The sequence below is a fragment of the Sapajus apella genome, unplaced genomic scaffold (assembly GCF_009761245.1).
Source record: "Sapajus apella isolate SASKATOON/1434 unplaced genomic scaffold, GSC_monkey_1.0 scaffold85, whole genome shotgun sequence".
Taxonomy (NCBI): domain Eukaryota; kingdom Metazoa; phylum Chordata; class Mammalia; order Primates; family Cebidae; genus Sapajus; species Sapajus apella.
In genome coordinates this window covers 1116120-1141816 of record NW_022437025.1, presented here as the reverse complement: position 1 = coordinate 1141816, position 25697 = coordinate 1116120, and the positions used below count along the sequence as shown (strand labels likewise).

At 60.6% G+C, this 25697-nt stretch overlaps 3 protein-coding genes across 12 annotated transcripts in view; all 3 read left to right on the top strand.

The window, feature by feature from the left end:
• Positions 1 to 13412, top strand: part of CTBP1 (C-terminal binding protein 1) — a 34178-nt gene extending 20766 nt beyond the window's left edge. For 5 of the 8 annotated variants that reach the window (XM_032253906.1, XM_032253901.1, XM_032253903.1 and 2 more), the window contains 6 exons: positions 916 to 1122; positions 8733 to 8947; positions 10286 to 10416; positions 11123 to 11250; positions 11847 to 11964; positions 12458 to 13412. In XM_032253906.1, coding sequence (XP_032109797.1) covers positions 916 to 1122; positions 8733 to 8947; positions 10286 to 10416; positions 11123 to 11250; positions 11847 to 11964; positions 12458 to 12644 — 986 coding nt within the window. In that variant the 3' untranslated portion in view covers positions 12645 to 13412. The remainder of the gene's footprint in view (positions 1 to 915; positions 1123 to 8732; positions 8948 to 10285; positions 10417 to 11122; positions 11251 to 11846; positions 11965 to 12457) is intronic. The other 3 variants (XM_032253902.1, XM_032253907.1, XM_032253908.1) reach the window with 1 other exon arrangement.
• Positions 1129 to 8726, top strand: LOC116533973 (histidine-rich protein PFHRP-II). Of its 3 annotated transcripts, none has more exons than XM_032253912.1 (2): positions 1129 to 5804; positions 5868 to 8726. In XM_032253912.1, the coding sequence occupies exon 1, from the start codon at positions 1390 to 1392 to the stop codon at positions 2293 to 2295; it is 906 nt and encodes a 301-aa protein (XP_032109803.1). In that variant the 5' UTR covers positions 1129 to 1389; the 3' UTR covers positions 2296 to 5804; positions 5868 to 8726. The 3 variants fall into 3 exon arrangements, with proteins under 3 accessions (XP_032109803.1, XP_032109805.1, XP_032109804.1); XM_032253914.1 differs by having other exon boundaries at positions 1129 to 6156; positions 6281 to 8726; XM_032253913.1 differs by having other exon boundaries at positions 1129 to 6218; positions 6281 to 8726.
• Positions 13413 to 22832: 9420 nt separating the features above from the next.
• On the top strand, positions 22833 to 24341 carry LOC116533969. Its single transcript, XM_032253895.1, is given in 5 exon segments — positions 22833 to 23806; positions 23809 to 23976; positions 23979 to 24002; positions 24005 to 24028; positions 24031 to 24341. Coding segments are annotated over 5 exon segments (588 nt in total). The 5' UTR covers positions 22833 to 23487; the 3' UTR covers positions 24084 to 24341.
• The last annotated feature ends 1356 nt before the right edge of the window (positions 24342 to 25697 follow it).

Genomic DNA, 25697 nt, shown 5'->3' with positions numbered 1-25697 from the left:
GAGTTGTGTCTGGGGGCTTTCGGGATCCCGCCCTTGGCCTCGTACAGCCCCTGCTCATGCCTCCCCACGTCAGGCCCCGCCTGGCCCTCGGGACCACTTGTGGAACCACGTGGTCCTGTCCAGCCTCTGGGCATGAGTGCAGCTCTGTCGGGGCGCCCTGCTCCTCCTCCTCGCCAGGGAGATGGACGGCCAGTTAGATGCAGGGCCAGTTGGACGCAGGAGTGTGACCACCCGGATGGGGTAGGAAGTGCAGAGCCGGGCCGGGCGGGGTGCTGGCCAGGGAAGGGGCTGCCTCTGGGTATGAGGCCAGGAGAGTGGAGTAGGGGTCACATGGAGGACGTTACACAGCAGGCACTCATGAGTGTGCCCGGCTTAGCTATTTGGGAGAAATGGGATGGATTCGCTTTCCAGGAATGGCTCCAGCTTCGGTGTTACTGACTGCAGGGTGTGGTGCATGGAGGGTGGAAGGGGCTGCAGGGGCCCCACTTGGACTGGGGGAGCCCTAAGGACAAGTGCAGATGTCCATGTATGTGTGCTGGTGGGCCAGCACCCAGATTCTGACGTGGCCGCAGCTTCCCAGGGAGGAATTGGGGCAGTGGTGGTCCTGGGCTTCCAGTGCTGAGTTGGGAGGGGTCAGGACAGCGTCTCCACCTCAGCCCCAGCACACAGGAGCTGGGGCCTCGTGAACCTTAAGTGGAGTTGGGGCTTGGGCCACAGCACGCAGGGGCCTGGCTGGTTACTCTGCCACCCCCTGTGAGACGCGCTTGTTCCATAGTCTCCCAGGGTTGCCTTGGGAACATGTCCTTTGGCTTCTTCCTTGGGAAGCTTCACACCTGCTCCGGCCCCGGCGGCCCTGGTGTCCTCCCGGGGGCTGGGCCTGGTCCGGGGGTGACCGCCGTGTCCTTGTCCCCACAGGCATCGCCGTCTGCAACGTGCCTGCAGCGTCTGTGGAGGAGACAGCCGACTCGACGCTGTGTCACATCCTGAACCTGTACCGGCGGGCCACCTGGCTGCACCAGGCGTTGCGGGAGGGCACGCGAGTCCAGAGCGTGGAGCAGATCCGAGAGGTGGCGTCCGGCGCCGCCAGGATCCGTGGGGAGACCTTGGGCATCATTGGACTCGGTGCGTCGGCCACAGTTCCGTGCCTGTGCCCCCTCCCAGCGTCTGGCACTGCCATTCTTCAGCCATGCCTAGGAGGACAGGCCCAGGGCTGGGTGGGGCTGCGGGTGTCGGTCCCAACCCAGGACAGGACTGAGTGTGCACAGCCCAGGCGCCGGGTCCCAGGAATCCCAGGCTGTGTGCCCTACACACACAGACGTCAGAGCACACACATGGGCATCACACGGGCTTGCACACGTGTCACGTGGATGTCACCGCACACAGCCTCACATGGGCACACATAGACATCACACACAGATGTCACAGCACACACAGCCTCACACAGACATCATAGCACACACGTGGACCTCACGGGCCTGCACAGACATCACACACAATCCCAAAGCACACGTGGACCTCACAGTTATCACAGTACACATGTGGACCTCATGGGCACACACAGACATCACACACAGATGTCACAGCACATGTCGGCCTCACATGGGCCTGCACAGACGTCACACACAACGCCACAGCCCACTTGTAGGCCTCACAGACATCATAGTACACATGACCTCATGGGCACACACAGGCATCACATATGGATGTCACAGCACACACATGACCTCACGGGGACATACAGATGTCACAGCATGGCTATCACACGGCACACGAGCATCATACGTGGATGTCACAGCACACAGCTATCACACGGCACACAGGCATCACATGTGGACTTCACAGCACATAGCTATCACACGGCACATGGGCATCACACGTGGACGTCACAGCACACACGTGACCTCACGGGGACATACAGATGTCACAGCACACACAGCTATCACACGGCACATGGACATCACATGTGGACGTCACAGCACACACATGACCTCACGGGGACATACAGATGTCACAGCACACGCAGCTATCACACAGCACACAGTCATCACATGTGGACGTCACAGCTATCACACGGCACACGGGCATCACACGTGGACATCACAGCACAGCTATCACACGGCACACAGGCATCACACGTGGATGTCACAGCACACACATGACCTCACGGGGACATACAGATGTCACAGCACACACAGCTATCACACGGCACACAGGCATCACACCTGGATGTCACAGCACATAGCTATCACACGGCATGCGGGGGCATCACACGTGGACGTCACAACATGCACATAACATCACGGGGACATACAGATGCCAGAGCACACACACAGCTATCACACGGCACACAGGGGCATCACACATGACCTCACGGGGACACATTGTTGTCAGTTGTGGACACATACGCAGCTAGACATGGACATACATGTGGGCACACACGTCAGCCACGGTCTGGCATGTGCTCACCCTTCAAGGCCCCTGGAGCTGGCTGTGTGGGCTCTGCTCGGGCAGGGCCGCCTCTGCCGTCACCAGTAGCTCCTCCTGCTGCTGGCCCTGGTCCCATGGAGTGGTTTGACCCCGTGTTCTCTCACTCTTGATTTGCCACTCACTCTGCAGCCGCCTGTCCTGGGCCCAGCGCTGTCCTGGGTCTGGTGCGCAGCAGGCCCCACATAGCCAGGCCCAGGTTGAGCTCAGACCAGCAGGCGTGTGCGTGTGCCTGTCTGTGTCTGTGTGTGTCTGTGTGTGTGTATGTGAGATTCTGGGAGTAGAGTCATGTCTTGAAGGAAAGTAGAGCTGAGAGAGGGCAGGTGTGGGGAGCCCCATAAAGGAGGGAGGAGAATCTGGGCTGGGCCCAGGTGTGGGCTGGGAAGATGCTCCCTTAGAGGGTTCATGGAGAGGGTTGGAGGGGTCCCTTTTCTGAAGACCCCCTGGACACTGTGGCCCAGGTAACTGTCTCCCCAGGAGGCCCCATGGGGATGTGAGGACCAGGGACTCCCCTTGACCAGCCAGCCCCCCGCTTCCCAAACATCCAGACAGCCCACCCCTGCTGACTTGTGTCCTTGTCCCACCAGCATGTGAGGAACAGGGACATGTTAGGTGGTCTTGGTGAGGACAACATACCTCAACCAGCGGGAGAGGTTGGCTCACAGATGTGCACGGAACATGTTTGTCTCTTCCTAGACACAGCTCTCATGGCCTTGCTGGTGCCCCCACCAGGACCCCAGGGCTGGTTGGAGCCTCTGAGGACCCTGGAACGCTGAGGTGCCCGTCTCTTATACCTCTGCTCATCTGAGGCCTGGGCGACTCCGCCCATGTCAGGGCCATGGCACACGTGTGTGGAGGGGAGGCAGGAGGAGGCACAGGAAGCCCAGGTGTGGGCAGAGGCCGGGAGGGCCAGGAGATCAGGGCTCCTTGAGCTGCCTGCCAACCCTGTGCAGAGTCAGTGCCTGGGCTGTCTCCAGAGCAAGCCCGTGGGACGAGGGCCTCGTGTGTCCCTTGCCTGCAGGGCGCCGTCTGCCCTGCAGCCACAGGTCTGACGCCTCACCTGGGGTGAACGAGGGACTAGGGGGTTTGGGAAGGCGTGGGCTGTCTGTGTTTGGCGGGGGTGTCTGTAGTTCCCCTGGTAAGAGCAGGTGGGTGTGTTGCCTTTGGAGTTCTGTGTCCTTTCTCTCCTGGGGTCAGGGTCTGTGGTCCCAGCCCTGAAGGCCCCAGGCCCTTCCCGTGGCCACTCTGAGGCCTGAGGGTGGCACCTGCCTAGGCTGAGCGTGGAGCTCGGCCAAGCCTGCCCATCTCACAGCCCCATGCTGAATGGGGGTTGGAGCACCTGGTTGGGGTGCTTCAGAGGGCAGGGCTGTGGCCACCCCTTTCCTTGAGGACCCCGCCTGCTGAGGCCCCCACCCAGGCCTGACCTGAGGAGTGTTGGTAGGGACTGCAGGGTAGGTCCTGGTATCCTGGGGAGTGCAGGGTGGACCTGGCAGGTTGGGGGATTGGCCATGGGCATTCTCCCCTGCATTGGCCCAGGTCATCCTGTGGGCCCTCAGGCAGGCACCTCTAGAGCCGCTGGGGTTGGTCCTGGGGTGCAGCTGCTTCCCTCCCTTGGCGCAGCCCTTCTGCGTGTGGTGCTCTCATGGTGACCCAGGCCAGGCCAGAGCTCCCTTGGCCACAGGAGCAGAGGAGAGTGGTTCCGTCCTCTAGGGACACAAGCCCCCTGATGCTGCAGCCTCCACCTCGTGGACAGGGACCCCCATCCCACCCCGGCCACCTACCTGGCACCTTTGACCACAGAGCACCTGCAGCCCGCACACAGCCCCTTGCCTTTGTCCCTGAGCCCCATCCCCGCCCTCCTCCGGAGCGCCTTATGCTCCAGGCAGGGCCAGTGCTGGTCTCCAGCCACCCAGGCCCTCCCAGGGTCTGCATGCCACCGTCTGCCCTCCGCCATGCACGCCTGTGTCTAGGTGGTTCTCAGCATGGAGTCCACTCTTGTCCTGACTACAAGAAGGCTGAAGCCCTGGGCGGCGTGTGGCTCACAGTGTTGGCACCACTCAGCATAGGCGAGGGGGGCGGCCGCTTCCTCTGCTCTGTGAGGCTTTGGTGCCCATGACTTACATCTCCTTCTGGCTCTTTTCCTCCCTCCCTTCTGAAAAATGCACTATCTTATGTACACACAGGAAAACGTGGTACACATTTACACCCAAGAACCGCCCCCCGAAGTCCATCTGCAGAGCAGGCTCCTACATCACGCACCCCCTGAGGCCCCCTTCCGCCGCAGTTGCCCCGTGATGACCCAGGTCCCGCTTCCTGGAGCAGGGGCCTCCCCCAGCTCTGCTGAGGTGCCTGCCTCCTGTTGATCGGGGTGGTGACCTGGGTCTTGTCTGTGTTTTTGCATGACCCAGCAGTTCCTTCCTGACGACAGTTCCATCACATGGACCCAGCATGATTCCCTTGTCCAGACTCTCGGTGATGAATTTTCTAAGTTTGTGGCTAGAATATCACAAAACTTCTGTGAGCACATTTCTCTTGGATTTGTTCCTTGGAGTGGAATTTTTGTGTCCCAGAGCAGGACGTGGCTTCTCGCTCAGGCAGCTGCGTCCTCGCCAGCACTCCGTGTTGTGGTCTGTGTAATTCTAGCCACTCCAGCAGGCATTTTGTGGTATTTTCATCTTAAACTGCAGTTTCCTGATAACCAAGGAGGCCAAGCACCTTTTCCTGCCCTTACTGGCCACTGGCAGTGCCTGTGTTGTGAAGCACAGAGCCCTTCACAGCTTTCCTTGTGTTTTCTGCTGTGGTCTTTTCCGTGTTGCTTACAAAGCCTTCACGTGATCTGTGTCATTCTCGTCAGATCGATATGCACCGTGGATATTTTCATAATTTCAAAATGTTTGTTTTTAAATATTTCCCAGTATCTCAGGCCACGGCTTGACTTTTCACTTTCTTGGCGTCTCTGCAACGAGAACACGTTTTCAATGCTGATGAAGCCCACTGTATCACCTGTTGATTTTTACATGAATGTCTTTTGTGTTGTGAGGAATCTCGCATGGTCATGCAGGTGCTCTGTGTTTTCTTCTGGAAGCTTTTACCTCTGGATCCAGGGTCTTCTGGGTTGCCACTCACGCGTGATGTGAGGCTGGGGTTGTGGTCTGCCCTTTCCCAGGATGGCAGGTCACTGCAGCACATGTGGGGTCTCCTTCCCATTGGCTTGTTTGTGCAAAGGCAGCTGGTCACATGTGAGTGGGTCCGCCTGGACACTTCTGTTCCGTTGATCTGTTTCTCTTCCCTGTCTCCTGTATTACACAGTCCACACGGCAGTGAGCCTGGAGGTCTGGCAGGCGGCGTTCCCTGTCTCCTGTGCCACACCGTCCACACAGCAGTGAGCCTGGAGATCTGGCAGGCGGCGTTCCTTGTCCCCTGTGCCACGCCGTCCACACGGCAGTGAGCCTGAAGGTCTGGCAGGCGGTATTCCCTGTCCCCTGTGCCACGCCGTCCACGTTCCCTGTCCCCTGTGCCACACTGTCCACACAGCAGTGAGCCTGGAGATCTGGCAGACGGCATTCCCTGTCCCCTGTGCCACGCCGTCCACACAGCAGTGAGCCTGGAGGTCTGGCAGGCGGCGTTCCCTGTCCCCAGTGCCACGCCGTGCACACGGCAGTGAGCCTGGAGGTCTGGCAGGCGGCGTTCCCTGTCCCCAGTGCCACGCCGTGCACACGGCAGTGAGCCTGGAGGTCTGGCAGGCGGCGTTCCCTGTCCCCAGTGCCACGCTGTGCACACGGCAGTGAGCCTGGAGGTCTGGCAGGCCATGTTCCTTCGGCATGCTCTTTTCCAGGGTCTTGGCTGTTTTAGGTCCTGCTGTGCGTTTCCATTTCCATTCTGCAATCAGCTCTTCAGTTTTCATTTTGTTGAGTCCTTAACGTCAGTTTTGGGAATGCTGACTTCCTAATGATACTGAATCTTCAGGACACAAATATGACATTGCTCCCTTTATTTTAATCTTTCTTTACAGCATTCTGTCATTAGTAGAAGGATTCCACAGAGTTCATTCAGTTTATTGTTCGGCATTTGGCATTTGTAATGCTATATTACAAATGGGTTTTGCCACGTTGGCCAGGCTGGTCTTGAACTCGTGATCTTATGTGATCTGCCCGCTTTGGCCTCCCAAAGTGCTGGGATTATAGGTGTGAGCCACTATGGCCTGTTCTTTAAGAAAGTTGTAAATTCTTTTCTATCTGCTTTTGTTTGGGCACCGTCTGCTGACTTTGAGCCCTGCCTTCAAGCTCCCGATCCTTTTTGCTGTTCATTTCATCCAGGGAGTTCTGTTTCAGAGAGGGTGTTTAGTTCTGGAATTTCTGTGTGGTTCTTTATCCTCCGTCTTTCTGCTGTTTACATCCACACTTAGTGTCATTTCTGAGCACGTTTAGAGTAGTTATTTAAGAGCCTTTGCTGGCTGATTGGAGCCTCGGTCATCTGTGGGTTCGTTGCTTCTAGCATCTTGTTCTGATGAGAAACCACGTCTTTCTGCCGTTCACCTGTGTTATTATAGTCCCTATCGTAAGCAGGACGTCGTGCGGGAAAGAATAGCAGAGACTAAAGCAAAGAATCGTCTCCCCCACACAGCTGCTGCTCTCCCGTGCCAGGCAGGGGACACTGGGCTGGGGCTCCAACTAGTTTTCGCCACCGGCAGCCCAACTCCCTGGGCTTTCTGTTCAGTGCAGTGGGAAGCCGAGTCTCTTCTGCCTTCTGCACTGGGGGAGGTGCCTCTCCCCTCCTTTTCCTGCCCACTCGGTGGGATTCCCTGGTAGGGGGTTTGATGGGCGGGGCTGTTCCTACTCCTGAGGAGCTCCCTGGGGACTTGGGCCATTGTTTCCACCCTCAGAATCCTGCACCCACCTCCACCCTGCTGAGCCCACCTCCCTGGACTGGGTACTCCAGCTGTGGCTCCAACCCTCGGAATCCTGCTTCCACTCCGCCCTGTGAGCCCTCCCTGCACTGGGTTTCTGTGTGGCTCCTCTGGAACCCTCCGTCTTTCTGCTACTTACATCCACACTTGGCGTCATCTCTAAGCATGTTTAAAGAGCTTTTGCTGCAACCACCATGTTCCTTCTAGAACAGGTGCCTCTCTTTCTAGGATGTAGTGTGTTGAGGTGGTCCTCAGCTCTTCTGACTGGCCTCCCAGCCTCCTCCCATCCTGTTCCCTGGGCATTGGGCTGCGTCCGGCTGTCCTGTCTGCCTGGTAGTCTGGTCTCCGTGGCCCTCAGGGCACTGTGGGCCCCTCACACATGCTGTTCCAGCTCTCCAGCTCCCTTCCTGCCCCTCATGTCTCTAGCAAGCTTGGCCTTCTCAGGGAGGCCTGCCCTGGCCGCCGCCTTTGAAACTGCGTCCACTCCCCCGCCTGCCCCAGCACCCACCCTGCTTCCTTCCTTTGCAGCAGTTTCCTCCTACGCAATACAGGAGAGACTGCATTTATGGGCTGGGGTCCTATGTCCTTATAGCCGTGTCTGGGCTTCTGAGTCTGTGCCCACACTGTTGGCTCACAGTGCGTGCGTGCACCCTGCAGACCTTCCCTAGGGCAGAGCCAGCCCCAGCCAGACTCGGTGGCCCTTGCTCTGAGGGTCCTGTGCTGGGACCCGCACCAGCCTTGGACTGCTGGGGTGGGGACAGGCAGTTGGATGTGAAGGGCGCACAGCAGGGCTGGGGGACGGGCAGGCATGTCTGCCCGGGTGGCCTCCACTGCTCCACACAACCAGGACGGGACGTAACCCCAGCGGGACCATCCTGGTCTGGAAGTTTCCCTCCTGCCCCATTTGCCATCTCCACCGAGCTGTGGCTGGAATGGAGGTGCTGGAGACACTGATAGGTGGACCCGAAAGCAGACCGTTGGTGGGGCCTGGGCACACGTGGCGTGTGTGGGCCAGGTGGAGACCTGCTGACTGGTCCCTTTGACACGGAGTGGTTCATGTTTTGTCCTGTGGACAGGCCACAGTGGGGGTGGCATGGCTGACAGGTGATGTGGACCCAGGGGCTAGCTCACCCCTTTCCACCCCTGTGCACAGCCTCTGCCTTGGCAGCGGGCACGTTGGAGGCAGACATCTTGTGTGGAGTGGGCGTGGGCGCCCAAGGTGTCATCCTCGGCAGACAGACGGTCAAACTGAGGTGCAGAGGCCACTCTGACCCTGGCTGTGGGGGCTGGCCTCCTGGCCGTGGGTGAGCAAGGGTCTCATGCTGCATTTTGACGCCACCAGGTCGTGTAGGGCAGGCGGTGGCGCTGCGAGCCAAGGCCTTCGGCTTCAACGTGCTCTTCTACGACCCCTACCTGTCAGACGGCGTGGAGCGGGCACTGGGGCTGCAGCGCGTGAGCACCCTGCAGGACCTGCTGTTCCACAGCGACTGCGTGACGCTGCACTGCGGCCTCAACGAGCACAACCACCACCTCATCAATGACTTCACCGTCAAGCAGGTGCGCAGGCCGGGCACAGGACTCCCTTCTGGCAGGGCCAGCGTGAGGGACAGGTGGGGGTGTCAGGTGGGTCCCTGCTGCCACCCGCACCTGGGCGAGACCCTGCCCTCATCGAGCCACACCACGGTGTCCGCCAGCCCTGCTGGAGTGAGCCCCGTCTGCACAGACAGCTTTCTCCGTGTTCCGAGTTCTACTCAGACACCAAAAATACTCTCCATGCGAGGCAAGACCACAGGCCTTTGAGTACCAGATTCCCCTGAAGTCCTTGTCGCTCGCATAGCAGGGACAGACGCAGCTCCCTGGGGTCCTTGGGTCAGCCGTTGCGGCTTCCGCGCTGTGCCGGCACGTTCAGGTTGCATATCTGCAGCTGGAAAGGGCTGTGCTCAGGGGGCCTCTGCCTCAGCACTGCACTTCCCTGAGTGGGTGGACTTGGGGGTGGCTGGCTCCCACTGGCTCCCCCCTTTCAGGGGGTTGTATGTGCGCATTGGTGTGTGTGTACATGGGCACGTGTGCGTGGGTGCACGTATGTCTGCATGTTTGTATGTGCTGGTTAGTGTGTGCATGTGTGTACACATGTCAGGCCACGTGTCAGCCGTCTGTCCAGACCCCTGTAGCTGCAAGGATGAGGCCAGGTGCCCGCCTCCCCTTTCTTTGTTCACAGAGCCTTCTAGTGGACAGGGTGTGGCACATGGACACTGGTCAGAGCCCTGCTGTCTCTGAAGACCTTGGGTGTGAGGCTGCAACGGGCAGCACCTCACCAAAGAGGAGCCACTGTGACATGCACGGCTGCCAGCCAAACACCGTGGCCGGGTGCTGGCTTTGAAATGGGGGGATGCAGGAATGCCCTGGCTGCAAAGCCAAGGGGGAGCCTCTCCCAGGGCCTTTTGCAAAAGCTCCTGAAACACGAGCCTGTTCCAAAGACAGCAGGCTCTGCTGCAGGACCCGGCTGGGCTGGAGTCAAAAACCACGCCTCAGAGCAGACAGCCGTGGGCGTTGGGAGGCTGGGCTGGAGGGGACCCAGAAAGAGGGTATCATAGGAGCCAAGCCTGGAGCTCCGCCCAGTCCTCAGCTCGGCTTGCACAGGAGGGTTGAGCTCTCTAGGTGGTGTGGGGCTGTGTAGGTCTCTAAGGCCCGAGCCCCAGCCAGCCTGCCAGGGCCGTGGTGCCAAATGCCCAGGGCCTTCAGTCTGAGAGCCCTGCTGAGCCCAAGGTGGGCCTGGGCTGGGAAGGGGCTGGGGAGCTCCCCCACCTGATGGGGCACAGCGCCACCCTTGCTTCCCTGGTTGCCCACCCTGTGTGGATCCCTGACTGAGCCTAGCCTTGTCCTTACGTCTTCCAGATGAGACAAGGGGCCTTCCTGGTGAACACGGCCCGGGGTGGCCTGGTGGACGAGAAGGCGCTGGCCCAGGCCCTGAAGGAGGGCCGGATCCGCGGCGCGGCCCTGGACGTGCACGAGTCGGAACCCTTCAGGTGCCCCCACGGCTGGTGCCGCCCCTGCTCTTCCCTGCCCACCCTCCTGCCGGCCTTGACCTCCAGACGGCGCCTCTGCCAGGCCAGGCACTTGCCTGTGTGCTCAGCCTCTCGCTGGCCGGCACTGAGAGAGTTTGCCATCCACTGTGTGGTGAGGATGGAGCCATGGGCTCCGGGCCTGCCTCGCCTCCGTGCTGGGAGGGACTAGTTGTCCTCTGCAGCCTCTCTTTGGGCAGGGCTCCCAACCAGCCAGGAGAGCGTGAGGCTCCAATATCTGTGAGTGGTCCCCAATGGCCCTGGCCATGGAGCCACGGGGTCACATCCAGACCTGCAAATGGCGCCCTGGGACCCCAGGCAGCCCTGGGCTGGATGTTAGTTGCAGGAGAAGACACCCTTGGCAGGGGCAGGATCAACTTGTGGGACCCACAGACCCTTCAGTGGAGAGGGGCCAGGCCAGTATGTCCCCCCATCAAGGCTGCTCCCCTGAGGGCTCAGAGATTAAATCCCACCGCTGTCAGGAGCCCCAGTGGGTCTGACTGTCCCAGGCTGTGCCCTTGTGCTCAGCCCACCTGCCCAGCAGAGCAGAGGCCATGGGGTCTGCTTCCTAAGCAGGGCCCTCCCACAGGGTGTCCAGTGCCCAGCCACCTCACCCCCGAATGCGGGCGCAACATTCGGGCTGCACTGACTGTGCCCATGCTATTCCCAGCTTTAGCCAGGGCCCCTTGAAGGACGCACCCAACCTCATCTGCACCCCCCACGCCGCATGGTACAGTGAGCAGGCATCCATCGAGATGCGAGAGGAGGCAGCACGGGAGATCCGCAGAGCCATCACAGGTGGGCGCGGGGGCGGCTCTGTCAGGCCAGGGGAGCTCTGCAGAGCCATCACAGGTGGGCGCGGGGGCAGCTCGGTCAGGCCAGGGGAGCTCCGCAGAGCCATCACAGGTGGGCGCAGGGGTAGCTCCATCAGGCTGTGCGCCCACCTGTGGCCTGGGGCACCCTTCCTGCCAGCCTCAGGTGCTCGTGGGCTCACATCTGCCCAGCATCTGGGCCCATGTTCTGCCAGCTCAGGGCCGTGGTTCTCACTGCTCTCACCATGCCCCCAGCAGGGGCCTCTGAGGCCAAAGTCAGGCTGAGCCCTGGAGCCATGTCTGACACACTAGACTGCAGGTTGGGGCCTGTGAGCTGCTCTGGGAGGTTCCTGGGCTGAGTAGACAGGCCCCTCAGCAAGCTGGGCACATGCTCTGGGCTGGGGGTTGCCCACACTGTGAGGGTGCTGGCCACCGACAGTACCCAGTTGTGCCTGGGGAGCCCTGGGGCTGAGGGCAGGAGCACGCTGCCAAGGGCGCTGCAGTTCATGTCCTCAACCCAGTGGGCCATGCTCCTGGGGTGCCCTCAGAGCCACAGCTGTTCCTCCCTCCTGCGTCTCCCAGGCCGGATCCCAGACAGCCTGAAGAACTGTGTCAACAAGGACCATCTCACGGCCGCCACCCACTGGGCCAGCATGGACCCCTCGGTTGTGCACCCAGAGCTCAATGGGGCCGCCTACAGGTGAGCAGGCCCACTGGGAACTTAACAGCCTCCATGAGGGTGGGCAGCTTCCCCTGGATCCCAGCATAGCCCTTGGCAGAAAGGGCAGCATCTCTGCTGAGCTGGAGGATCTGGGTGGAATTGATGCCCACCTCACCCAAAAGTCCCACAAGAACCAGGGCCCCTTGGAAGGAGCCTGGGCTGGGTGGCCTTCAGGGCCCAGTGGACATGGGACTGCTGGGCAGAGGCCTATGTGGGCACGGGTGCTGTGGGAGCAGGGGACTGTGGGTGAGGTGAGGACCTCATGTTCCAGTTGCCTGGAGACACCAGAGCTCCCCTCCCCTGCCCTGAGAAGTAGCTTTGGTGGGCAGGAGCGTCTGTGCAGAGGCAAGGACCCTCACCCTGACTGCTGGTCCTCCTGGAGATGCCCCCTCGGTGCTGCTGCCACTGTGAGGGCAGGCGGGGCCTGGCCAGGTTGCCTACAGGTGGGCCCCACGGCTGGACCCTCTCCCAGCAGGTACCCTCCTGGCGTGGTGGGTGTGGCCCCCACTGGCATCCCAGCTGCTGTGGAAGGCATCGTGCCCAGCGCCATGTCCCTGTCCCACGGCCTGCCCCCTGTGGCCCACCCGCCCCACGCCCCTTCTCCCGGCCAAACTGTCAAGCCCGAGGCGGATCGAGACCACGCGAGTGACCAGTTGTAGCCCGGGAGGAGCTCTCCAGCCTCGGTGCCTGGGCGGAGGGCCGGAAGCCTCTCGGACCCGAGTGTGCAGAGGAGGTGCCTGTGTGGCAGCCCTGGCGCTGCAGAGACTGCCGGGCGGTGCAGGAGGCGGGTGGGCAGCGCCGGTCCCGTGTCGGTTGTCGTCCGTCCCGTGGGCTCTCTGTCCTGTGTCGTTCGCGTCCCTCGTTAAGCAGAAGAAGTCAGTAGTTACTCTCCCATGAACGTTCTTGTCTGTGTACAGTTTTTAGAACATTACAAAGGATCTGTTTGCTTAGCTGTCAACAAAAAAAACCTGAGGGAGCATTCGGAAATCAATTGGAGGTTATTTTTTCCTTTTCTATGTTGGAACGTGCCCCAGATGAGGCAGTTGGCAAACTTCTCAGGACAATGAATCCATCCCGTTTTTCTTTTTATGCCACACAGTGCATTGTTTTTTCTACCTGCTTGTCTTATTTTTAGAATAATTTAGAAAAACAAAACAAGGCTGTTTTTCCTAATTTTGGCATGAACCCCCTTGTTCCAAATGAAGACGGCATCACGAAGCAGCTCCAGGAGAAGCTTGGGCGGTGCCCGGCACGCCCGCTGCCCGCCGATGTCTGTCCTGGGGACGCGGAGGGTGGCAGCGTCCCCGCCTGCACCGGTGCCGTCCTGCTGATGTGGTAGGCTAGCAATATTTTGGTTAAAATCATGTTTGTGACTGTAACCATTTGTATGAATTATTTTAAAGAAATAAAAATCCCGGAAAGAGCCAGCGTGCCTGGCATCTGTTCTAGCGACTTTGTCTCACAACAACCCGGGTGAGCCTCAGTCCCGGCTGTGGTGACCTCCAGGGCCCAGCTCAGCCTCTCGGAAGTGGGCAGCCTGAGAAAGACCCCAAGACAGGGCCGTGGCAGGTTGGGCAGTGGTCTCTGTGTGTACCGGGCCTGTGCCTCTGCCTGCTTCATCCGTGGGGCACTGTAGGGTCCTGGCTGAGAGGCGGCCTGCTGAAGTGCCCCTGTGGAAGGGGAGCAGTGTGCCAGGTCAGGCCATTATGTTGATGTTGGTCTGACTGGCTGAGGTCCTGCCCTGCGGCCCACCCCCTCCCTTCTTGGCATACCTCCCTCAGGCCGGCCTGCGACCTGGGAAGACCGTGGGCCACAGGAGAATGAAGGAAAGCAGACGTCAGGACCGAGGAAGCTGCCCAGACCACGGGTCAGCCAGCCTACAGAAATGTGCAAAAAAGCCAAAAGGCGTCGCCCTCACCTTGGTCCACAGCCGCACCTGTTTGCTGGTGTCCTCTTCGAAATCCTGGCCTCCTGGTTCCTCAGTTTCCTTTGGACGTGTGGTCCATGCATGTCAGCAGGGTCCCAGCTCATTTTATGAGATTAACTTTGATACCAGACACCCCGGAGGAGCGCTCCCAGGCAGACTCCTGCAGGTGGGTCCAGGTAGTGCAAGGAGGGGCTGTAGCGGGCGCTGGGAGAACCCGGGTCCCTTTGGGACGTCCCTGGCCTAAGCCTTTCCCTGCATGCAGGTGGGTTCTCCTGCCAGCCCAGGCGTGCAGACCCTGCAGCGTCAGCCCCCAAGTGTCAGCCTCCCCCTGCTCCCTGCCCCATCTAAAGCAGAAGCAGTGGGGAGGCCCCTGCCTTTGGTGGGGGTGCCCCCTCCTACCTGGCAGTGCACCCCGGGGCCTGCAGAGGTCTTGGGTATGGGTAGTGGTTCACAGTCTCGAGGCCCACAGAGGGCAGCCCTGCCTCACTGACCGAGGCCTCTGCATCCTTCCCCTTAGCAGGTGAGTGGCAGAGAACACCCAGCCAGTCTCTGACCAGCTTGGAGCCCCTCATCCTGGAGCCCCCGGACCACTGAGGGGGGTGGCCTGGGCTGATGGGAAGGGTGGGTTCTGGACGGGTTTCGCCGACACAGGCATTGGGTGTGAGGAGGGGCAGCCAAGGTGACTTCAAGGGTCTGGGGTGCTGGCTGGAGCTGGCGTTTTCTGATACCGTTGGTGGGGGCTGCAGAGGCGGCGGTGGGAAGACCAGGAGTTCCACACTGACTGCTGGCTTGAGCCTCTGCACAGGCAAGCCCTGGGCTGGGTCACTGGGCCCTGGTCAGCCCCCAGGGCAGCCGAGGGTGGGGCCGCCCTCCCAGCTCCAGCTGGAGGCAGGCCACGCCCTGAGAGGCAGCCAGGCACTGGCAATGTGGGCTGGACGCAGGCCCGGAGGTCCCACTCAGCTGGCCTCAGTGTTTCCAAGTAAAAGGGTCGGTTTTCCCTGCAGAAAGGGAACGCCGCCAAGGGCTGTCCTCGGTGTGAGGCTGGCGGCCAGGGAGCCTGGACACTGAAGTGTGGCTCCGAGTCTAACAGAAAAATGTTTGGAGCCTCAAAAGGAACCTCCCTTTGGTGCCGCCTCCGGGGAGTCACCCTGTCCAGCCCGGCCCCAGGAGGGGTGCTGGTAGCAGAAGGTGGGTCGGGGGGGGCCTCAGCCTTGGTTTCCTTGCCGGTGAAATGGGCAGCACGGCTCATCTCCCTGGAGGCTGGTATTAGCCTGGAGATTGTGCCAAAACCCTAAGACAGAACGTGAAATAAGGTTTGCGTGTTGGAAGGGAAGAGATAAGCCGCTGGTGTTTACTGACAAGCGTCTGTGTAGAAAATCCAGGAAAATCAGCCACAGCCTGCAGCTAATCCTGGACGGGCCAGGGGGCCTCACAGGAGCACCTGTGGTGCCTGCCAGCTGTCCTGCCCACCCAGGGCAGAAACAAACAAAGGTGCAGACAGCGGGTGTCTGTGACGGGATGCATCCTGCTCTGTCCTCACGATGCAGGGTCTGGCCCGTTAGCCCGATTCCGCAGTGAGCACAGTGGCCAGAATCTGGTCCTAGCCGCCGGCACCTGGCTGGTAAAGACCGTGGGAGTGACCGGGGCCGCCAACCTCCATGGTGAATGGTGAGGCTGTCAGATGAGACGGGCTGTGCTTGTGGGGCGGGCTGCTAATGTCATAAAATACTGTGCTTTAAATATATTTTTCCAAGTGCTATAGACTTCATCACCTTCCCAGGCAAAATTTCAGCTGCTTACATTGAACAAGTTCAACGATTTTATCCCCAAATTTATATGGAGCAACAAAGGTCTATGAATCTGGGCTTGTGCAACTCAGGTGTATTAAAAAGGGAACAGCCACAGCCGCCTCCTGGTTGTAACACTGAGGGCTTTGGGGCAGTGGATGGTGGAGAGGCGGTGGGGCCCGCTGGCTTGGTGTACGTGTGCGTACGTGTAGGTGTGTGGGTATCTGCCTGGTTGGCAGGTGTGTGCTTGTGCTTGTGAACTGGAGAGGTGATCAAGGGCACAGGTCCCGGGCCCTCATGGGTAAAACAAGAGCCCTGGTATGCCAGCCATAGAGGCGTGGGCGACCCCTAAACTGGACAGCAGAGGCACAGACCATGAAGCAGAGGCCATTGCCTTCGTGTGTTCACACCTGGCCCAGAGTCCATTCAAGAAAGGGCTGAGAACAGGTGGCAGGGCACACCTTCCAGGTGGGCGAGGGCCCTGCTGGGACCCCTGGAGCAGGAAGAGGCCATGATTCCCAGGTCTGGCGGAGGGCTCTGGGGCAGGAGGGGTGGAACCGGGGAGGGCCAGGCAGCGGCTGCCCCAGCTCCTCTGGCTACTGCGCCTTGGTGGAGAACTCTCCTTTGGCTGCTGACAAACACCTGGGCTCTGGCCTCCCTAGACCTCCTCCCAGGCACGGGCGCAAGGGGAGGCTGCAGGCAGCTCTAGGGACCTGGACAGGAAGTTGGGAGGGTCAGGACAGTTCTTTTGGGTGGCCCAAGCAGGGCACAGGATGGGGAGTCAGGCTCTTTGGGATCCCCACCCCAGGCAGGGCCCCCACCCCCTCCTGCCTTCTGTCCCCACTGTGGGCCCAGAACTGACCCCGAGGAGGCCGGGAAGCACCTACCACCCCTGCCCCCGGCTGCTCTCAGCCAGAGCCCAGCTGGACTTGCAGGATTGATTTTCCAGCAAAAAACAACTGCAGAGAAGCCCAAGAGAGGCCCAGCTGCACAAGACCTCCCAGGCCTCCTCCCCGCCCCCCCGCCCACCGGCACTCCCTGCAGGAAGGAAAACCATCTGGCCACTGGGCCCTGAGCCCGGTGCCCGGAGGAGGACCTCGGCCCAGCTGAGCAGCTCCGCACCCCAGGCTGGCCCCAGGCCTCTACCCACCTGACCCGCTCCCTTCGGCATTGAGCCCAGGCAAGGATGGGGTGGCCCAGCCAGGGTGTGGCCCAAGGCCCCTCTGAGCACCAGCACTGCTGAGTCTACCTCTGCTCCCCCAAGCCCCTGACCACTCCGCTGGACAGCCTTGGCCACCCTTGGCCCAACCCTCAAACAGCAGCCAAGGGCTTCCCACCAGGGTCCGCACACATCCCTGAGAGGCAGGTGTTGTGACTTGAACAAGATCAAGGACAGGCAGCCGGACCCTCCCTGCATCTGAAGCGCGGGGCATGGCTGCTCCTCTGGGGCGGCCTACTGCTGCCCTTTTTTTTTAAACCAGCTGCTGACCCCGTTGCTCAGTGACAGCAGGACCCGACTGTGGAGGGCTCGCCACGCACTCTCCAGGTCCTTGACACAAGCTGGCTCCAGCAGGGGGGTGGGGGCCACTCTGGAGGACGCCAGGGCCAGCCAGGGCTATGGATGCTGGTGGGACAGAGGGTGGCAAGGAGCCAGACTCACCACGGCACGACCAGCCCCTGCAGGTGTCTGGAGCTCCAGCCTCCCCCACTCTGTGCAATGGGTGGTCACACCTAGCAGGGCCCAGCTGCTTACCTAGAGAGTAGGTTCTGAGCAGCAGCCTGGGGTCCCAGGCCAGCCTCTGCCCAGCCCCACGCTCACCCGACAATGCCTCCCCGGCACTGCCCTGCACCTGCCCACACCAACCCCAACCCCTCACACCTGCCCCCACCCGCCCTGTACCTGCTCACACCTAACCCCATCCATCCCCACCTGGCCCCATCCACCTCCCCCCCCCTCCAGCCACCCACACCTGCCCCACGACCCCCACTGCCTCTTCTGCTGTCCCCATCACCCCCACCTTCCATGTGCTCCCACATGTCCCCTCACCTGCTCACACCTGTCCGCCCCTCACCTGTCCACTCGTGGTCAAAGTCACGTGCTATACACCCACCCCATACCTGGGGTTCACCTGGGCTGGGGTTTGCTCTCTGCTCCTGGCTGGATGCCCTGGCTCCTCTGCCCCCTGAGGGAGACCTCCCAGGGCAAGCCGCCTCCCCCGCAAAAGCCTCAGGCCCTACCTCCCCTCTCCGCCTGCAAAGCTGAGCCCGAAGAGGTTCCTTCTATTCCAAGAGCCCCATTCGGCCTGCTGGGTCCCCATGCCCTGAGGAGCTGCTGCTCTTGCTGGGCACCCCGGCCCCCCCACCGGGGACACATCTCTCCCAGAGGCATTTGCTGTGGGTCCCCGCACTGGGGCCGCCAGGTCACTCCCTCTTCTCATCCGTCACAACGTGGCCCTCCCTCTGGCCCCAAAATCTGGTCTGCCGGCCTCCCCCTGCTCTAGCAGAGCCGTGGCAAGGCCAGGCCAAGGGCTAACACCTCTCAGCCCTGTCAGCTCAGCCTAAGCCCACAGCCAGCCCAGGGGAGCCAGGGGCTGCAGCCGGGCAAGTGGCTGAGTGGCACCCACAGGCCCCGGTCAGGGCCCTCTCCAGTCTGCTGTGCCCTGAGACGCGGCTCCTTTCGGGGGCACACACGGACTCAGGAGGAGCAGTGAGGAGCGTCCTCCTGATCATGGTCCCAGGTTGACCTTGGGTAGGGCAGGGTCACCCTGACAGCTCCCAGCCCAGTGCTGGGGGAGGAGTCCAGGCAGGAGAAGGCCATCCTGGACATGCAAACCCAACACTGGGTGTGGCCTCTCCCCAAAAGCTCCACTTCCCCACCCCCCAACTCCCTGGTCAGGGTGGGAGCCTGGAGGGAGACAGAGGCCAGGAGGCAGCCAGGAGAGCTGGAGGTGGGCATCAGGGATGAAGAGTGGCTTCCTGTGGCCTCAACCCCCAGACCCAAGCGAGGAGGCCTCAGGGGCCCCTCCTGGACCTTCCTGCCCATCCAAGCTGAGGGTCCCAGGTTGTTGGCCAAGGCCCTGCACGGCTTCCGAGGTGAGAGGTGAGAGGGGCCCCTGGTGGGGACTGGGTGGCTGTTTGTGAGCGGGGCATCTGAATGAAGGAGCCTGGGAGGGCCTGGGGACATAAAGACACCAGCATCTCCCTTGATCAACACCAAATGACAGCCCCCGCGGCCCCCACCCTTCCTCAGGCTGCCACAGGCACTGCCGGCAGAAGCCTCAGATGCTTGGGCTGGCGGAGGGGAGGGCCAGGCAGCTCTGATGGGGCCTCTGGGTACAGGGATTTGGGGGCCAGGATTCTCGGTTTTAACCCTGAAGCCTAGCACCCCTGCAGGCCCCCTGGGTGCTGGGCACGGCTCTCCCTGGACGAAGCCCACAGCTCCGTGGGTGCCAGTGGCAGTTCTGGTAAAGACATGGATGTGGACACCAGGGGGTGGGTATTGCCCCGGATGCAGCTGCTCCGAGGAGGCCCCAGCTCGAAAGTGCCTCCCCTGTGCCCAGCGTGAGCACTGGGCTCAGCCAGTGCCACCTCCTGTGTCCAGGAGCCCTGGACATGGCCTCTTCCCCAGGACTTCAGCCAGGCGCTGTCTCTACCCATGGCCAGTTCCTCTCTGTGTGCCCCAGGGTCTTGCCCTATGTGCAGTCCAGGCAGCGTAACGGGAGGGCGTGGGCAGGGCCTGGGGAGGGGATAGCTGGGTCTTCTGCCTCGACCACAGGGACAGGCCAGGCCTCACAGCCAAGCACCCCGGAGGAGCTGGGCACACACAGCTGGAGAGGCTGCACCCCAGCACGCTGCTGTGACTCCACACAGACCTCGGAAATGGATTTGAAGACAGAGGTGAACTTGTGAGGGCAGCCGTGTATGGCATTCACAGTCAGGCCTCAGCTCTTTCAGATTCCAGCACTCCCAGTTAGGAGGGATGATGAAGAAAGAAAAGGCACCATTTTCAACAGCTACAAAAGTGTGCACTTCTAGGAGCAAACAGCGGGCAGATCTCTACCAGTTGGAGAGGGCCTGGCACCTGACCGAGGGCTGCAGACCAGCAAGAAGGCCGGTCTGTCCAGGGCGGCAGGAGGCATTGTCCCCTGCGCTGGCGCAGCCACGGCAGGACAATTAAAACACCAGAGAACCCTGGAACCAGGTAGATTGTGAAGTTAACGTGGAAAAGTAAGAAAATGAAGGAAATTCTGGAACAAAGGAGCAACAGGAGAGCTGTGGCCACCAGGTTTTAACAGACACCGGAGGCCGCAGCTCTCAGGCCCGTGTGGGGCTGGTGTGTGGATCAGTCATGGTAAAAGACAATGGCGAACACACAGGCATTACAGACACGCTGAAGGGGACATCTTGAATCCGTGAGGGACTGTGGCCAAATCAACAGTGTGAAGCCTCGTCCTGGGGCTGTGTCCTGCAGACAGTCAGCGCTGTCTAATGTTTCGGGGACCCCTGCATCAGGCCAAGGTTGTGGGGTCACACAGCAGCATTTCTCTGCATTTCTGGCCAGTGACTGAGCAGAAGGATGTGTAACGGCTCCAGGGTGAGGCAGTGAAAACCCGATGTGCTAAAGAACTCTTACAGGTCAGCAATAAAAAGATAAACAGCCAAGTTTAAAAATGGGCAAAGGATCTGAATAGATGTTTTTTCAAATCATGTAAACACCAGCCAACAAGCTCAGGACAAGGTGCCTAACACCGTGAGCCACCAGGAAACGCAAATCAAAACCACACGAGGCCCCACCTCACACCCACTGGGATGTCTGGAGCCAGACGTGTCAGCGGTGTCAGGGCAGAGACACAGAACCTCACGTGCAGCAGCGCGAGACGGTGCAGCCGTTTCTTCAAAGTGTGAAGTCAAATTTCCACATGACCCAGCAATCCCATGCCTGGGGACACGTCCCTGAGAATCAGAAACATGTGTTCACACAAAAGCTCATCCACAAATGTTCCTAGTAGCATAATCCACAATAGCCCCAACGTGGGCACAGCTACGTGCCCATCGGCTGATGGGCAGATGGACACGCTGTGGCCTGGCCCCACGATACCACTCACCTGCAGCTCTGGCCCACGCGCCAAAGCAAATGAGCCTTGAAAACATTTGCTAAGTGGAAGAGGTCGGATGCGGACTGCCACAGATCACGTGAGACCACTTATGTCAAATGTCTGGGATGGGCAGGTCCATGGCGACACCGGGTAGGCTCCCGGCTGCCGGGCCAGGGGAGAGGGCACAGCTGGGAGAAAACAGGACGCGTCTTAGTCCATCCTGGCTGCTACAACCAAACACCTCAGACTGGGTAATGTATAAGCAACAGAAACGTATTTCCTGCAGTTCTCAAGCTGGGAGGTCCAAGATCCAGGCGCTGGCAGGCCGGGGTCTGCCGAGGGCAGCTCCAAGGGTGGTCCAGCCTCACAGCACAACCTGGAGGGAAAGCAGCCCGGCTAGTTCCTTCCAGCCCTTTCATGAGGGCCCTGAGGGCAGAAGCATTGCAGGGTGGGCCCCTCAGGCACCGCTGCCACCAAAGTGCTCACAGCCTGCCTGTTCTCCCCAGATCCTGGCCCAGCCCTCCTTGGCTGCCCCAGCCATGGTCAGGCAGGCGTGGGTGCAGCCCCACCCATTGCTCCCGAGGGGACATGTGGTGGGCCTTGGCAGCATCCACATGGCACTGACCCTGCAGGCCACGGTGGCCTCCGCCCAGATTTCAAAGTGTGTTGCTGACAGCCTTGGGGCCCAGGCAGAGACTCATCGTGGGGACAGAGCTGCCTTGGAGTCCCCACCCGGGCAATGCCCAGTGGAGCCGAGGCAGGGGCTGCCTCCAAGGCCCCAGGACTTCAGGGCCACAAACGAGCAGCCGCAGCCTGGGAGAGCTGCAGGCAGGAGACTCTGACCCACGAGTGCTGTGTGGGCCAAGCCCTGAGAAGCCATGGGCCCGGCCCTGCCCCTCGTGGCTGCAAGGTGGGCATGGATTCCAAGATCGCCCCCGAGCCTGAGTGTCACCCTGTCTGCCCTGCCGCGTGTGGACTTACCTGGGCTTGCTCTTCTCTTTTCTTGCCTATTTCTCCCTTTTGGAATAGAAATGTTTGTCGTGAGCCTGTCCCACTGCATTTGGGAAGCACATAACTTGCTTGATTTCAGGGGCTCACAGCTGCAGGGGAGCCTGCCTTCAGATGGCTTGTGCCTGGAGGCTCGCCCCCTCTGAAGCAGATGAGACGTGGAGCTGCAGAGTTGTGAGTTGGTGCTAGGGTGAGTTAAGACTCTGGGGCAATTGGGATGGAATGAATGTGTTTTTTGATGTTTAATACCCAGTGTCACCTTGACTGGATTGAAGGATGCAAAGCACTGATCCTGGGTGTGTCTGTGAGGGTGCTGCCAAAGGAGACTACCATTTGAGTCAGTGGACTGGGAGAGGCAGACCCACCCTCCGTCGGGGTGGGCACCATCTCATCAGCTGCCGGCGCCGCCGGGATAGAGCAGGCAGAGGAACGTGGAAGGACTGGACTGGCTGAGTCTCCCAGCCTCCGTCTTTCTCCCGTGCGGGATGCTTCCTGCCCTCCAACCTCGGACTCCAAGTTCTTCAGCTGTGGGGCTCCTGGACTCACCCCAGTGGTTTGTCAGGGGCTCTCGGGGCTTCGGCCGCAGACACAGCGGTGCTGTCGGCGTCCCTGCTGTTGAGGTTTTGGGCCTCGGACTGGCTTCCTGGCGCCTCAGCTTGCACACGGCCTATGGTGGGACCTCACCTTGTGATCGTGTAGTCAGTTCTCCTCAGAAACCCCCTTCACAGATGCGTCTACCCTATTAGCCCCGTCCCCCTAGAGGACGCTGACTCGTCCGATTTTGTGAGAAGGGTGAGTTCTGGGCCGGCGTGCAGTGCTTGGAATGCTTGCATCCTCTGCAGCTCACGCTGAAACTGAGACCCCCTGCAGCTGGGCCGGGAGGTGGGGCCTGATGGGAGGTATGGGATCCACTCACGAGGCAGAGCCCTTGCGACTAAAGCCACTTTGGAAAGGTCTCATGGGGCAGGCCCAGCCTCCAGCCGCGTGAGCAGGCGGCATACGAGGGGCCCTCGTGGAAGAGGAGGGCCGACATGGCCCTGCCGGCACCTTGGCCTCTAGACCGTGAGGCAGGAAGTCTCTGTTGATAAACTGCTGCCTGGTCTCTGCTGTGGCCACACTCAAACCACGGCAGGGAGCGGCTGCTAACAGGCACAGGACGTCTTCTGCAGATGATGCACGTGTTCCGGAATGAGATTAGTGGGGATGGTCACACAACTTAATGAACATACTACGAACCACTGAACAGTGCACTTTAAAGGGTGACTTGTGTGCGTGTGAACGACACCTCAGTGAAGCTGTTTTTCAGGAATCAGGAGAGCCACTGTGGAGGCCACGCCTCAAGAAGACAGCACCGGAAGACCAGAAACGGCACTGGGTCCCCGTGCGGCAGGTGCTCCCGGGATGTGGGCAGGGTGAAGGCAGTCTTCTCTGTGGTCACATGCGTGAGCCCCTGCCTTCTCTCTCGGGGCCTCCTCCGTCCCTGCGTGGTTTGGGGTCTGTTCCTGAAAACACAAACGGCCTGGTCACGAACACCTGCCTGCGTTGTTGGCCACAGGCCTGGCCTGGGGAAACCCACACCCTTTTCAGAGAGGCGAGCTCTGGGCGTGTCAGTGCCTGAAGCCAGTGGGCTGGGAACCCACAGCAGGGACACTCAGAGCGGGCAGGGTGGGCACAGGGCCCCAGCATGCCAAGAGGCCAGTCCACCCTGCTTTGTCACCGACCACATCCCGTGGGGAAAGAGGCTGGAGGGGCTGGGGCATCTGCATTTGGCCTGCAGGGAATCTGGGTCCCCCTGGCTGTGGGTGGCAGGGGAGGGCCGGCGTGGGCAGGCTGCACCGAAGGCCCCCCAGGCCAACCTGGTCAGGGTGGGAGGGGGAAGGGGCAGGAAGCCTCAGCCTGGACCAGGTATGGTGTGAACAGCCCACATGGGAGGGGCCGGAACCGCCCAGAAGGCCTCAGCATATGCGTCTGCTGCAGCAGAGCCAGGAGGGCACGGGAGGCACAGGTCCAGGGCAGAGGCACCACGTGGGGCTCAGCCAGTGGTCAGGGTCATGCCTGGTTGGTGGCACTGAGGACCCTGCAGCCTTGGCCCCCCTCTCCGGGAGCTGATTTCCTCCACATGGTCACAGCAAAGGCAGGCACCAGAGGGGCCAGAGGTGTGGGGGGCTGCACCCCACTGCTCGTCTCCCCCTTACCACCCGTCCAGTGATGTCCACGCAGATGGGAGGTTTTGAGGGGCGTCCACACCTGGCCTGCTGCGGCCGCCCAGCTTCCTGCTAGGGAGATGGGGCCGGTGCTGATGGGGAACAGCTGTTGTGGGGGCAGCCAGAGGAAACCATGTTCCCATGGGGTGAGCTCATGGTTTATGTGTTCCCCGCCAGATCCATAACATCCTGGAGGCAGAAATGCAGAGGCCGCCCCCGCCCCCGCCCCCGCCCAGCCTCCCTGCTCTGACACCAGGGCCACTCAGCTGTCCTTGCCCTGCCCGCACCCCCTGTCCTGACGCCCCCTCCTCCCTCCACTCGCTCCCCATCATTGACTCCCTGGCCCCCGACCACCCTGCTCATCCCTGAAGCTTCTCTAGGTCCTGGACTCCATTCTGAAGTGTCCGGTGCGCCCACCCAGCCTCTGGGGGTGTTGAGTGAGGGGTGACCCAGGAAGAACGCATCAGAGACAGTGGACAGGGAGGCGTTTAACTCACAGCAGCCCCGCCAGGCAGGCACAACCATCGCCCCCGCCGCAGATGTGGGGAGTGAGGCAGGCAGGTGCGACGTGGCCATCCTTGTCTGGTAGCTGGCGGCCAGCATTGGAGCCTGGGTCCACGCTGCCTGTTCTTTCCTTCCTGGGCTGTGCGCTGTTTCTCCTGGAGTGACCGGAGGCAATTTCATGGAACCCGGAGGCTGGGCTTCAGGCTGGCGGGGGCACTCGGGGCCGGGCCCTCTCCGCTGCTCTGCTCCCGGCTCTCCAAGCTGCAGCCCTCAGGCCCTGCTTCCTCTCACACCCACCCACACTTCTCTCCCCAGATTGTTGGGGGCTTTTGACACCTGGAGACGCTGTTCCCGTCATCGCCCCTTCTCCTGCGATGATGTTGCCCTGTCCCTGCCACGGTGAGACCAGGTCCAGCCAGGCCAGGCCCTGACCAAGGGCTAACCACGGAACACATGTAGCAACATGGGCCACGCCTCACAGGTGGTCTTGGAAAGCATGGCCTCTCCTCTCCTGCTCCGACCCCGGCCCTGGCCCCTCGAGACGGCTGGACATGGGCATTTCTGCACCCAGTGGAACCCCGCAGCCAGGAAAAACCGCCTGGAAGACTGAAGGAGAGGCGTGATGAGGAGACCCGCGTGTGGCAGGTGACAGAGCAGCCTACCTAGCTGTTCTCAGCCACCATATGGGAGAGAAATGGTGCCCCCGCTGAGTTCCCGATGGCCTGAGCTGCTCCTTACAGCATCCTAACCTTCACCCTGGCAAATGGAATATTTTGACTTTTTTTTTTTTTTTTGAGATGAAGTCTCACTCTGTCACCAGGCTGGAGTGCAGTGATGCAATCTCGGCTCACTGCAAGCTCCACCTCCCAGGTTCAAGAGATTCTCCTGCCTCAGCCTCCCAAGTAGCTGGGACTACAGGTGCACATCACCATGCCCGGCTAACTTTTTATATTTTTAGTAGAGATGAGGTTTCACCATGTTGACCAGGATGGTCTCGATCTCTTGACCTCGTGATCCACCCGCCTTGGCCTCCCAAAGTGCTGGGATTACAGGCGTGAGCCACCGCGCCCGGCCTCTCTCTTAGATTTTTTTGCATCTTCTAAAAGTGGTATTTGTCTATGGTTTTCTCTTTTTGTTCCACATCAGGTTTTTGAATTAAGCTATCCTGGTTTCATGAGACAAATTG